At 45.2% G+C, this 14911-nt stretch overlaps 1 protein-coding gene across 1 annotated transcript in view; it reads left to right on the top strand.

Moving 5' to 3' along the window:
- The first annotated feature begins 5131 nt into the window (after window positions 1-5131).
- Window positions 5132-14911, top strand: part of LOC124716730 (cocaine esterase-like) — a 69488-nt gene continuing 59708 nt past the window's right edge. The window contains exons 1-2 of the mRNA XM_047243274.1: window positions 5132-5320; window positions 5418-5589. Of these exons, the coding sequence (XP_047099230.1) occupies window positions 5186-5320; window positions 5418-5589 (307 nt within the window). The 5' untranslated portion in view covers window positions 5132-5185. The remainder of the gene's footprint in view (window positions 5321-5417; window positions 5590-14911) is intronic.

Raw genomic sequence — 14911 nt, 5'->3', positions numbered from 1 at the left:
CAATATATACGCGGTTTGATTTAATTTCAGTTCACTTAATCACGTAGTAGCTTATCACAGGCTTATGAATTATTATGTGACTTGATGTACAATAATTTGTATTAGTTAAACAATTGAACAATTGTAGTTGGTACACCTATCTTCAATCTACCAATTATTTGTTCTTGTGATTAATACATCAGAAGCAAATTTATTAGTTGGCTTTTATTTAGCAACGCATACAATAATCAGCTGAAGATCTATCATCTGCTGAATAGATAATCAGGATCTGCTTCTAGTGTCCTCCTGAGCCAATCATTATTACAGAACGGTGAAGAGTGGATTGGGTGTATGCAAGTGAATCCTATATTTGGTGTCGGTCCCTGCATGCAGACACACTGAGAGAGAGAGAGAAATGTCCTGGTAGTGTTTGACATAATATGTGGTTGTGTGCTATGATTCTCTTTAATGTTGTACCAGGGTGTATATCAGTCAACATTGTACTATGTATAAGTAAATGTAAATGTCGTGTGACTAGGGCCTCCCGTCGGGTAGACCATTCGCCAGGTGCAGTTCTTTCTATTTGACGCCACTTCGGTGACTTGCGCGCATATGGGGATGAAATGATGATTAGGACAACACAACGCCCAGCCCCTGAGCGGAGAAAATCTCAGTCGTGAATCGAACCCGTGTCCTTAGTACTGACATTCCGTCGCGCTGCGCACTCAGCTATATGTATAAGTGACAGTGCTGCAATGGGTTGAAGTGCAGTCTCGAAATACGCCTCTATACTGGGGAGTTGTATGTTCACTTTGCCCCTTGCGAGTGTTACATCATTGCTAGTCTTGTTTTAGGCGGTCTGATTTCTTGTGTTTACTCTGTGATCTAGTGTTTCCGCAGCCAGTGAACACTTTTACTGTCTCAGGATTCCAGCAACGTAAGGGCTTTGTCTGTCCTACTTCAAATTAATATTGCTACTGCGTTAAACTTGGACTGCAGAATTACGTTAAGTTTTGGAGGGGTTTTGTGCAATTGTAATCAGTCAGTTCATAAAAATACCAGGATGTAATGATTTCACGGATATGAAATGGAATGATCACAATGGCTGAGTTGTAAATACTGCAAAGCATGTGGCAGAATTCTGTTCATAGGCAGAATACCAGGGAAATTCAAGGTGTCTACAAAGTAGATTTCTTACAAAACCCATCCTAGAATATTGCTGAAGTATGTTGGGCCATTATGAATTAGAACTAGCACAGGATGTTCAACACATACAAAGAAGGGAAGCACAGGTTTGTTTAACTAATGGGAGAGTGACACGGACATGTTGAAAAAAGTGAACTGGCAGATGCTTGAAAATTGATGCAAACTATCCTGTGATAGACCACTTTTCAAGAACCTACTATAGTCGATGAATCTAGACATACACAACAACATCCCCAAATCCTCGAAAAATAAACGAAAAATATACTTATTCAAAAAAGCAGATAAAAATTCAGTTGACGCCTTCCTAAAAGACAAACTCCACTCATTATAAATTAATAACGTAAGTGTAGACCAGATGTGGCTTCAATTCAAAGAAATAGTATCGGCAGCAATTGAGAGCTTTACACCAAATAAATTAACAAACGACGGAGCTGATTCTCCTTGGTACACAAAACGGGTTAGAACACTGTTGCAGAAACAACGAAACAAACATGCCAAATTTAAACAGACGCAAAATCCCTAAGATTGGCGATCTTTTACAGAAGCTCGAAATATAGCGCATACTTCAATCCGAAATACCTATAACAGTTTCCACAAAGAAACTTTGTCTCGGAACCTGGCAGATAATCTAAAGAGATTCTGGTCGTATGTGAAGTATGTTAACGGCAAGAATGAATCAATGCCTTCTCTGCGAAATAGCAATAGACATACTATCGAAGACAGTGCTGCCAAAGCAGAGTTATTAAACACAGCCTTCCGAAACGCCTTCACAGAAGAAGACGAAGTAAATATTCCAGAATTCGAATCGAGAACCTGCCAACATGAGCAACGTAGAAGTAAATATCCTCCGAGCAGTGAAGCAACTTAAATCACTTAATAAAAGCAAGTCTTCTGGTCCATACTGTATACCAATTAGGTTCCTTTTGAAGTATGCTGATGCATTAGCTCCATGCTTAACAATCATATACAACCGTTCGCTCGACGAAAGATCCGTGCCCAAAGACTGGAAAGTTGCACAGGTCACAACAATATTCAAGAAAGGTAGTAGGAGTAATCCACCAAATTACAGGCCCATATCAGTAACGTCGACATACAGCAGGATTTTAGAACATACACTACTGGCCATTAAAATTGCTACAACACGAAGATGACGAGCCACAGACGCGAAATTTAACCGACAGAAGAAGATGCTGTGATATGCAAATGAGTAGCTTTTCAGAGCAATCACACAAGGTTGGCGCCGGTGGCGACACCTACAACGTACTGACATGAGGAAAGTTTCAAACCGATTTCTCATACACAAACAGCAGTTGACCGGCGTTGCCTGGTGAAACGTTGTTGTGATACCTCGTGTAAGGAGGAGAAATGCGTACCATCACGTTTCCGACTTTGATGAACGTCGGCTTGTAGCCGATCGCAATTGCTGTTTATCGTATCGCGACATCGCTGCTCGCGTTGGTCGAGATCCAGTGGCCGTTATCAGAATATGGAATCGGTAGGTTCAGGAAGGTAATACGGAACGCCGTGCTGGATCCCAACGGCCTCGTATCACCAGCAGTCGAGATGAGAGGCATCTTATCCGCATGGCTGTAGCTGATCGTGCAGCCACGTCTCGATCCCTGAGTCAACAGATGAGGATGTTTGCAAGACAACAACCATCTGCACAAACAGTTGGACGACGTTTGCAGCAGCAAGGACTATCGGCTCGGAGACCATGGCTGCGGTTACTCTTGACGCTGCATCACAGACAGGAGCGCCTGCGATGGTGTACTCAACGACAAACCTGGGTGCACGAATGGCAAATCGTCATTTTTTCGGATGAATCCAGGTTCTGCTTACTGTATCATGATGGTCGCATCCGTTTTTGGTGACATCGCGGTGAACACACATTGGAAGCGCGTATTCGTCATCGCCATACTGTCGTATCACCTGGCGCGATGGTATGGGGTGCCATTGGTTACACGTCTCGGTCACCTCTTGTTCACATTGACGACACTTTGAACAGTGGACGTTACATTTCAGATGTGTTACGACCCGTGGCTCTACCCTTCATTCGATCCCTGCGAAACCCTACATTTCAGCAGGATAATGCACGACCGCATGTTTCAGGTCCCGTACGGGCCTTTCTGGATACAGAAAATGTTCCACTGCTGCCTTGGCCAGCACGTTCTCCAGATCTCTCACCTATTGAAAACGTCTGGTCAATGGTAGCCGAGCAACTGGCTCGTCACAATACGCCAGTCACTACTTTTGATGAACTGTGGTATCGTGATGAAGCTGCATGGGCATGTGTACCTGTACACGCCATCCAAGCTCTGTTTAATTCAATACCCAGGCGTATCAAGGCCGTTATTATGGCCAGAGGTGGTTGTTCTGGGTACTGATTTCTCAGGATCTATACACCAAAATTGCGTGAAAATGTAATCATATGTCAGTTCTAGTATAATACATTTGTCCAATGAATACCCGTTTATCATCTGCATTTCTTCTTGGTGTAGCAATTTTAATTGCCAGTAGTGTATATTGTGTTCGAACATTATGAATTACCTCGAAGTAAACGGTCTATTGACACGCAGTCAACATGGGTTTAAAAAACATCGTTCCTGTGAAACGCAACTAACTCTTTATTTACATTACGTGTTGAGTGCTATTGACTAGGGATTTCAGAGCGATTCCTTGTTTCTGGATTTTCGGAAGGCTTTTGACTCTGTACCACACAAGCGGCTCGTAGAGAAACTGCGTGCTTATGGAATATCGTGTCAGTTATGTGACTGGATTTGTGATTTCCTGTCAGAGAGGTCACAGTTCGTAGTAACTGACGGAAAGTCATCGAGTAAAACAGAAGTGATTTCTTGCGTTCCCCAAGGTAGTGTTATAGGCCCTTTGCTCTTCCTTATCTATATAAACGATTTGGGAGACAATCTGAGCAGCCCTCTTCGGTTGTTTGCAGATGACGCTGTCGTTTATCGACTAATAAAGTCATCAGAAGATCAAAACAAACTGCAGAAAAATATCTGAATGGTGCGATAAGTGGCAATTGACCCTAAATAACAGAAAGTGTGAGGTCATACACATGAGTGCTAAAAGGAACTCGTTAAACTTCGCTTACACGATAAATCAGTCTAATCTAACAGCCGTAAATTCAACTAAATACCTAGGTATTAGAATTACGAACAACTTAAATTGGAAGGAGCACATGGAAAATGTTATGGGGGAGTAACCAAAGACTGCGTTTTATTGGCAGGACACTTTGAAAATGTAACAGACGTTCTAAGGAGACTGCCTACACTACGCTTGTCCGTCCACTTTTAGAATACTGCTGCGCGGTGTAGGATCCTTACCAGATAGGACTGACGGAGTACATCGAAAAAGTTCAAAGAAGGGCAGCACTATTTGTATATGGAAGAGAGTGTCACAGAAATGATACAGGAATTTGGCTGGACATTATTAAAAGAAAGGCGTTTTTCGTTGCGACGGGATCTTTTCACGAGATTCTAATCACCAACTTTCTGCACCGAATGCGAAAATATTTTGTTGACACCGACCTACTTAGATAGGAACAATCGCCACGATAAAATAAGGGAAATCAGATCTCGTACGGAAAGATGTAGATGTTCGATCTTTCCGCATCTATACGAGATTGGAATAATAGACAATTGTGAAGGTAGTTCCATGAACCCTCTGCCAGGCACTTGAATGTGATTTTCAGAGTATCCACATAGATGTAGATGAGCTCCCTACATATCGCTCACATACGACTAATTACAGTGTGCAGACAGCAATTCAAGCAGTTATTCTTCCTGCACTCTATACTGTAACTGGAACAATAGGAAGCATCATCAGCCATGCACTTTATGGACGTACATGCAGATGTAGAGCTTATGAGAAGTAATATAATCAAATGGTGCAGTTTTATGTGTTATCCATTCCGGCAGGCCTTTTTCGGAGGGCCATTGCGCACAGTGGCGTGGCTGTGGGGGACGGTGTGTGCTCTGACCGCATGCGGGATCGCTCCTTCGCGCTTGGCGCCCACCTGGGCCTCAAGACAGGCGACGCCAAGCAGCTGGTGGACTTCCTGAGGAAACAGCCGCCGCAGCTGCTCGTTGAGAACGCCATGTTCGGCCGCACTGAAGAGGTATGTCCTGCTCTGATCACGGATTACTTTCTCCAGAGATGGAGGTTTTGAGACATTTGGAACACTTACATTGCCTGAGACATATCTATCGTTATAGGATAAGGCCCGCGGTGTGCTGTTCCCGTTCGTGGGCACAGTGGAACCAGCTGATGCTGAGGGCGGGGCCTTCTTCCCGCGGGACCTCACGCAGCTGCTGCGCTCTGGGGACTTCCAGCATGTGCCCCTGATCATGGGTGTCTGCACCAATGAGGGCTCCGTCTTTGCTGCAGGTCAGTGCCTGGAGTGGTGACCCACAACCTACTGAGCCAGACTAATGACGCACTGTGCATCAGTAAACCAACCAGAACCAAAAATGTCTATCTCTTACAGTTGAGTTCTCACTCTATGAGAAAAGTACTGCATTGGCTGTGGTTCAAAAAATTGTTCCAATGGCTCTGAGCACTATGGGACTTAATCTGAGGCCAACAGTCCCCTAGAAGTTAGAACTACTTAAACCTAACTAACCCAAGGACATCACACACATCCATACCTGAGGCAGGATTCGAACCTACGACCGTCGCACTAGCGCCGTTCCAGACTGAAGCGCCTAGAACCGCTCGGCCACACCGGCCGGCTTGGCTGTGGTGCAACGTGATGAATTTACATCGTTTTTCATAAACATTCACCTCATATCATGAAAGTACATCTCCTACATCTATTGCTGTTGGAACGTGGGGCCAGCCGTTGTGGCTGAGTGGTTCTAGGCACTTCAGTCCGGAACCGCGTGACTGCTACTGTCGCAGGTTCGAATCCTGACTCGGGCATGGATGTTTGTGATGTCCTTAGGTAGGTTTGAGTATTTCTAAGTTCTAGCAGACTGATGGCCTCAGATGTTAAATCCCATAGTGCTTAGAGCCATTTTTTTAGAAACTTGGGGAGAATTTTAACTTGTGCATCGAAGCTGAAACTCTTTTAACAAAGGTTGAAGCATAAGGAATATGTTCCCAGATATGTGATAAGCTGTAAGACTTTTTTTGTATTAGAATTGCCCTGGAAATCTCTAGCAAAAATAAAAATAAGCATGATGCAGTTCCACTATTTGACCCCTGTAAAGATTTCTGTGTGGTAACCTGCATTTTTACCTTAGCGTTTGTTCTGTTATATGCTAACCTACCACCAGGCGATTGCTCGCAATGTACAAATGTAGTACTGTAATTCCATACCTTGATATTATTACAGTTAAAAAATACAAATTTATAATTGCTTAGATGAAAGAAAGTAATAATGTTAAGTAATTCATATACTTTAATGACCAACAAATTTGAATACCAGTATCCTGTATGAATCAGGGCCAAGAGGTGATAAATAGAGGGACTGTCCCAAGAGTTTCAAGAATAATTATTTTCAAGAGATTTATTCCTTTCCAGTGTACGGAACCTTACAATTCTTCGAACTACACTCATGTTCAGAAAAATCAGAACACCTTGAACAACTAGAGATAGGACGCTCATATTCACAGGATATATACATCAGTATGTTCTGCAGAAATTGTCCTGCCGCCTAGTAGGCACAGAGTCCGCCATTGGCCCTGGTAACTTGTTCCATCCATTATGACGTCAACACATATAAGGTGGGAGTGGCATACTGTGTTATAAGCGTCCGTGCGGAATTCACCTGGTTCCAAAGTTCATCTGGGTTGGCTAGCACTGGGTCACAGTGCTGCACCTGTCGTTTCTCCATATCCCACACTTTTTCGAATGGCGACAAGTCTGGTGATCTGGGAGGCCATGCCAAAAGCCTGACATAGTATGACACCGCAAGGAGGTACATGTCGTCCAGCAACATGTCATGCTGAAAAATGACGTCAGGGGGTTGTGCAGAAAGGGTATGGCTATGAGTAGCAGGAAGTCATTCACGTAGGTCTCACTGGTCATAATGCCCTGGACAAACACCAATTGTGATTTGTGCTTGTACCCAATAGCACACCACACCATAAGGCTTTGAGATGGAGCTGTATGTCTTGTATGAATGCAGTCACTGTGATACCACCCTACCTGTCTGTTGCGAACCAAAATATGGCCATTATTTTGAAACAAACAGAACGTGTCTTGGTTTATTTCTGTCTCCAATGACATCGTGCCATAAGCCACTGCCATCTAGCATGTTTCTGCACATTTGTCAAAGGTAGGAGGAGAAGTGGGCAACATAGACGTGTACCAAGCCATCTGTGACAGTTTATGATGTGTTACACTGTCCCACTGTTGCGCTAGAGCCTATGACAACGCAGATGTGTTCTGGAATGGCATTAGGATGAGGTGTCAATCTTCGCAGTGGGACAGGGGTGGAGGGTTGACCTGGGTGATGCGACCTGACCCACCTCATCGTGTTCTACAGCCTTGCGTGACCCATTCTACACACACCTGTTGCAATGTCGCAACACTTCATCCCACATGAGCAGCAATTTCCCAGATGGGTGCATCACATTCATTCATGCCAATAATGCGCCCTCTTCTAAAGTCACTGATTTGACAGTGTGATTTGTGCATACGTCTGCAAGGCAACCTGCATGTCTGCGTAAGTAACGATGATCCATTATTTTCGGTTCATAGCGACAATAAGAGCCGCAGGCTCATTTTACTGGTAGGTGGTGTTGCGCCTCAATACTGCTGTTTTCCATAAACCCATTCACCGACATGGTTCAAATGCTGATCATTTCTCCAGGACACACTAATATACACATACTGGTAATTTGAATGTCCTATCTGTAGTCGTTCAAGGGTGGTGTGTTTTTCTTCTGAACACGAGTTTACATTCCTTCTGCATCCACGCAACACTGCCACTGCCTCATCCAGACCACATAGGCATCCTGGAAGTTGTAATTGGGAACATTCTTAAGGCAGTGTGTCGAAGCCCTTTTACTGGCTGCAACGGCCTGTGATGATCTTTCGAGCTTCTCTTTGTACTAAGAAGCAAGAAAAGTGGCGGTTATGCCAAGTAAGGGCTGAGCAGTGCATGAGGCAGCGTTGCCACACCATTTATAGTGAGAAATACTTGCACAAGGAAGGTAGTCTGCACCAATGTGTTGTTGCAATGCAAAATCGAGTTGTTCGCGTCGTCTTTCCTGGCACTTTTCGCCATATCTCGCAATCGAGTGAGAACTTTACTGTAAAACTGGCCAATAATTGGTTGTCCTTGATGCGCAAATTCACTGTGAATCACTCCTTTGGAGTAAAAGGAAAAAGACGATTAACATTCTCTTAGCATAGGATTTTCTCATGTGGGCCTTCTTTGGGTGAGACGAATTTTTTGTAACTGCTCGCTGCTTTGTCTTTTAGATTTGGATTTGTAATGTCCAAAAAGTAAGGTCACTTTCATTGCATTCAAACAACTCGAAACACTTCAGCACGAGCATTTCCTTATGTTCGTCAGTCACTACTTTCTGGGGCCATTTTTCCACACTCCTTTCTCATCCTTCAAATCGCGATAACATTCTATTTTGGCAAATTTCAATCATCTCGTATACTCATTCATATATTCAGGCGTAGATCGCTGTTCAAACTTTTTGCACTTTCTCCCAGTTCTCGTGCATTTGGTTCATTGACAGATGCTCAAAGCGCTGGTTGTCATCAGCATTTTCTGAGCCGTTTCAGGCCACGTTATGCCACTCGCCAACTCTCGGTTGGGACATGGCTACCTCCCTGATGGCTTCTCAAATCAGGTCCCCGGTCTCAGAGAACTCTTTTTTAATTTGGCGCAAAATTTTTACTATGTTTCTCTGCTCGATTAACCGCTGCATCTCGAATCTCGATGGGTTACCAAAACACACAACAGGTGAAACGCTCTTCTCACTGCGTCACCACTCAGATGCGACTGAGCGTTTGTTAGCCAAGACCGTCCACCATCGAACCTGCATCGCTCTAGTCCTTCTTTTCGTTTGGAAAAATTTTTTCTCGAGTGTTCTGGGACAAACCCTGCAGCCAAAATGCCATTTACCCTGATTTTTGCGAATCGATAAATTATTTAATTGAAATGTGCTAATGGTCACCAAGATGGGTCTTTCGTCAGAGTTTGAGCGCTTTTACCTGCAGATATACGGCTGCACAGTGAAGCTGGTCGGTGGGAAACATCATTTCCTGGAAACTTTGCGTCCCAGTGTGGTTCTCCGAGAACTGCTGCAAAAGACACAGTGCCAGTTTGGTCAGTTAACTGTTTCCATTGAGAACCGCAGTTTTAAATAGCACACAAGGAGAACAGTAGGTCTCACTATGTCACTTTTTAGACAGCCTCGGGGCAAAGTGTAGCCAGGATTTTGTCATTTATTCTGAAATTTTCCACAAATGGACAAATTTTCCAAATGGACAATGATCCCAGAGTTTCCTCCACGCATATACATAATATCGTTACTTAGGACTGCTGTATTTTGCCAAACCACTAAGAAGCAGCCAGAGCTGTTGTAATTAAGAGATATCTGTTCCACATAGAAGCCGAAATAATTTATAGTGGTGAAAATGCGAAGGAATCTGGAATTATTAAACACTACAGTTTTCCACTGTCTACTTCTTGCAATGTAGAAGGATCATTTTCTGAGTTAAAGAATGTCCTGGCAGACTTACGTATGAGCCTAAATGAGGAGAACGTAGATTATTATTTATTCATCTTATAGCTTTTACTGGAGGGAGTTAAGAAATCTTTGGCCCGCCTTCGATGCAACTAATCTGATTTAAGAACAGAGGCTGCATCTTTAGGGAAATTAGAATCTGTCAGGAAAGTAAGAATCTGGCTGTGTCCAAAACTGGGAAACTACATGAAACCATTTACAAGGTTGCCAAAAGATGGATTCCTACCACCTTGCTTCCTGAATCCAGGGATTTGTAGGTTAGCAGCTCAACGCACAGAGCTACCCCAATCGGTGCGAATTTGGAAACAGTGGTTGTTGTATTTTGCTTTGAAAAATAAAATGCATCAGAATAAAAGATGGAAGTTTTTAATTTTGCTTGTGTGGTCATTTGACAGTGCACAAATGCATGTAAATTTTAAGATTTATTTGTGCATATAATTGCTATCTTCAGTTGTTATAGTATTACAAGAACGTAAATAGATTTTTGACAGAAGTGAGGCTGGGACGGAGGGGGTGAGGACAGGGTGCAGTCGGCTTGGGGACGAATTCAAATCACCCGCTGAAAAAATGTTTTAGAATGCGCTATAGGCTGTGCTGCCATGACATACCTCTTCCACTATCCACAAACCCCTGAACATCGCTCCGTATGTGGTTTTCATAATTGAACGCTGTATGGATGATCAGATTGAGAAAAATTTTGCCATTTGGGCTACTAATGAGATAATATTGAACAATTTTTTAATGGTCAGTACGAATTTCGGCGACAATGGCAAATCCAAATGTATTTTTGTGCGCTGGTTGTACAGGGTGTTACAAAAAGGTACGGCCAATCTTTCAGGAAATATTCCTCACACACGAATAAAGAAAAGATGTTATATGGACATGTGTCCGGAAACGCTTAATTTCCATGTTAGAGCTCATTTTGTCAGTATATATTGTACTTCCTCGATTCACCACAATGATTTCATACGGGATACTCTACCTGTGCTGCTAGAACATGTGCCTTTACAAGTACGACACAACATGTGGTTCATGCACGATGGAGCTCCTGCACTTTTCAGTCGAAGTGTTCGTACGCTTCTCAACAACAGATTCGGTGACCGATGGATTGGTAGAGGCGGACCAATTCCATGGCCTCCACGCTCTCCTGACCTCAACCCTCTTGACTTTCATTTATGGGGGCATTTGAAAGCTCTTGTCTACGCAACCCCGGTACCAAATGTAGAGACTCTTCGTGCTCGTATTGTGGACGGCTGTGATACAATACGCCATTCTCCAGGCCTGCATCAGCGCATCAGGGATTCCATGCGACGGAGGCTGGATGCGTGTATCCTCGCTAACGGAGGACATTTTGAACATTTCCTGTAATAAAGTGTTTGAAGTCACGCTGGTACGTTCTGTTGCTGTGTGTTTCCATTCCATGATTAATGTGATTTGAAGAGAAGTAATAAAATGAGCTCTAACATGGAAAGTAAGCGTTTCCGGACACATGTCCACATAACATATTTTCTTTCTTTGTGTGTGAGGAATGTTTCCTGAAAATTTGGCCGTACCTTTTTGTAACACCCTGTAGTTTAATATAATTCTTAATCATATTTACCTTGTGAAATATTACAACCCTAAAATTCTGTCAGCTTCCAAATAATGATTCCATTGCTAACATCAAACTGTTGTAGAGAGGTAATTAGGCTTTTATAGTAGTATGTACATATTTTTAACATGCCATGACGCTAGTAGAAGTTTTCCGCTTCGTTCTTGTTAGAAATGTATCGATAATTAGAAACTGTGACAACAGCGCTCAGCACAAAAACCGTGAACGGCGGTTCATTAAATTCAACTGCAAATAAGAAATGAACTGATCAACAAAACAACAACTAAGCTCAGATAATGCCAGCAACGTAGAGTAGTTGGTCTAAGCTAAAGTAGGGATGGGAGTGGGCGGTAGTCGATAGTGGTATCGATACACGGATAGTTTAAATCTGTCGATGGCCTTGCTGACTGTCGATAGTGTGTATCTCTTTTCTGTCGTGTGATTAAAAGTTAAAATATCTTTTAATTTCTCTACATACTGTTGTGGATTGGCAAGACAGCCAACCCACTATGACAGGAAGCCGAAAGGCACGCGTTTAAGCTCATGCAGGCTGGCGTGAGGTCTGGAACTGGACAAGGGAGTTAGACTTCAGCAAAAAAGATCGTAGCTGTTGGAATAATTAACTTTAATCCATAATTGGTGAACATAGCTCTTGACGGTACATGTTTTCCAGCATCAATAGTAACTGGTAATGGCGCCTTCCTAGGTCGTAGCAAATGACGTAGCTGAAGGCTATGCTAACTATCGTCTCGGCAAATGAGAGCGTACTTTGTCAGTGAACCATCGCTAGCAAAGTCGGCTCTACAACTGGGGACGAGTGCTAGGAAGTCTCTCTAGACCTGCCTTGTGGCGGCGCTCGGTCTTCAATCACTGATAGTGGCGACACGCGGGTCCGACGTATACTAACGGACCGCGGCCGATTTAAAGGCTACCCCCTAGCAAGTGTGGTGTCTGGGGGTGACATCACATTCCTCCCCCGCGGTTGTGTTATAAGGCTTCCGTCCGCCGTGGAGAGGACCCCATGTTGGCGTATGCGACGAGGTGGGGAGCCTAACAACAGGCGAGGCTGTGCCACCCGCACCGTGCTATTCGGCCCGAGGGGAGCTAGGGAACGCCTGAAAACCTGCTTCAGGGTGCACGCCAACATGCGGTGTATGCGCCCGTAGAGAGACAGGAGGGGCCGAAGGGTCGACATCCATCGGGCCAGAGCACCCGACGGGCGAAGACGACATATGGTCCGTAGCGGGCAAGAGTTCCATGCCTGAGGACAACTGGTCACGGGAAGCGATCGGCGGCGCGTGACCCAGGGAGGCGCCCGGCGGTTGCAGCGACGCGTCCACTGCGGGCGTCGCCGGCGGGAAAACAGGCGGCGGCGGCGGCGGCGGCGGCGGCGGCGGCGGCAGCGGCGCGTCGCCATGGGCCAAAATGGAGGGCAGCGTCGGTAACACCTGGGGCTGAGGCGAGCCAGTAGATGGGTCCCCAGGGCACTGACCGGACGGCACCGTCGCCGAAAGCAGACGGGGAGCGGCAGATCCCGTGCGACGACAGAGGCGCAGCTGATTGAGATGCCGACGCACCTCACCAGAGGCCCCCGAAACCAGATACATAGCGCAGCCGAGGCAGCGAAGAATGCGCCCTGCGAGCCAACGCCATGAACCTCGATAGTTGCGGTAGTAGACAACGTCGCCTGGGGCAAAAGCAGGTGTCTGCCGCTGCACAGGAACCTGATGCGGCGGATAGAGCAAAGACATCGAGGTGCGATGAGGGCGACCGTGGAGCAACTCAGCCGGCGAGCGACCATCTCGGGGCTGAGAGAGATACGAGGACAGAAAGAGCAATAACGCGTCCTCCCGAGAATGCGACTCTTTCAACTTCAACATCTGTGACTTGAAAGTCCTGACCAATCGTTCAGAGGCACCGTTTCCGAACCAAGTACAGTGCTGACGAGCAAGTTGTTTCGTTATCACTATACCCCAATGTCCTTGGTGGAGATGCTGTAAGACAGAGGACTGTAACGAACGTGGTACCACGACCCTGGACTGATCATTATCAGAACGCAACAGCAAAACACCACGTCATACAAAAAGTAAAAAATCGGCGAACCAACGGATCCCCGATCCGTGATTTTGACATGGGCCATTGCGTAGCAACAAAACGTAGAACGGTAGCAAGGAAAGGGTCGGCAGCTCTGGCTGTAGCTACACGACGAAAATCAATCGGAAACGATTCGACCACGTCATCGGTTTCCGAATCAATGAACATGCAAGCAAGTTCGGAGGAATCGAATGCTCTATCCTCAGCAACAGGCAAACGGGACAACGCATCGGCGTTTCCGTGCTTAGCAGCGGACCGATCCAAGATATCGTATCGGTACTGCGAGAGGAAAATAGACCAGCGAATGAATTTCTGCGCTGTACGTGGAGGTACAGGCTTGGTCGGATGAAAAAGCGATGTCAAAGGGTTGTGGTCTGTGATGATGGTAAAGTGACGACCATACAAGAAATCGTGAAACTTTGTAACACCAAATACGAGAGCCAAAGCTTCTTTCTCGATCTGTGAATAATGTCTTTGCGCAGACGACAGCAATTTGGACGCAAAGGCAATAGGGCGATCGTGCGATCCATCTTTGTGCGCAAGCACAGCAGCGATCCCGAAATCCGATGCATCCACCATCAACAAAAGGGGCTTCCGGGGATCGAATGGCGTAAGGCAAGTATTGGAAAGCAACGCCGATTTCAACTGGCGAAAAGCGCGTTCACATTCTGTCGTCCAGACGAACGGAACACCTTTACGGCGCAAGCGATGAAGCGGAGCTGAAATGGAAGAGGCGTGGCGCACATAGCGATGATAATAATTAATTTTTCCCAGCACACTCTGTAGCTGCTTCAAATTCTGCGGCGATGGCAAGTCTTGTATGGCACGGAGGTGCTCGGGACTGGGATGTATGCCTTGGGCATTGAGTACATGTCCCAGATATGGCAAATCACGAGCAAAAAACACACATTTGTCCTTCCGCAAGCGAAGACCATTGTGTCGCAAGACGTGAAATAATGTTCGGAGATTGGCTAAATGTTCTTCTTCCGTCTTTCTGGAGATCACAATATCGTCCAGATAGTTTGCTGCAGTAGGGACCGACGCACAAACAGTTTGCAGATATTGCTGAAACAATGCAGGGCGGATGCACACCCAAATGGCAGTCGTTTGAATCGATACAAACCAAGATGCGTGTTAACCACCAAAACGCGCTGGGATTCGTCGTCCACCGGTATTTGCAAGTACGCATCTGCTAGGTCCAACTTCGAAAAATATTTACCCGGGCACAGTTTGTCAAAAAGATCTTCCGGGCTGGGTAAAGGAAAAGTTGTAGTCACTAATTGTGGATTCACTGTTGCCTTGATGTCCA

Source organism: Schistocerca piceifrons, chromosome 9 (assembly GCF_021461385.2).
Source record: "Schistocerca piceifrons isolate TAMUIC-IGC-003096 chromosome 9, iqSchPice1.1, whole genome shotgun sequence".
Classification (NCBI taxonomy): Eukaryota; Metazoa; Arthropoda; class Insecta; order Orthoptera; family Acrididae; genus Schistocerca; species Schistocerca piceifrons.
This window is presented reverse-complemented; position numbering and strand designations above follow the sequence as displayed.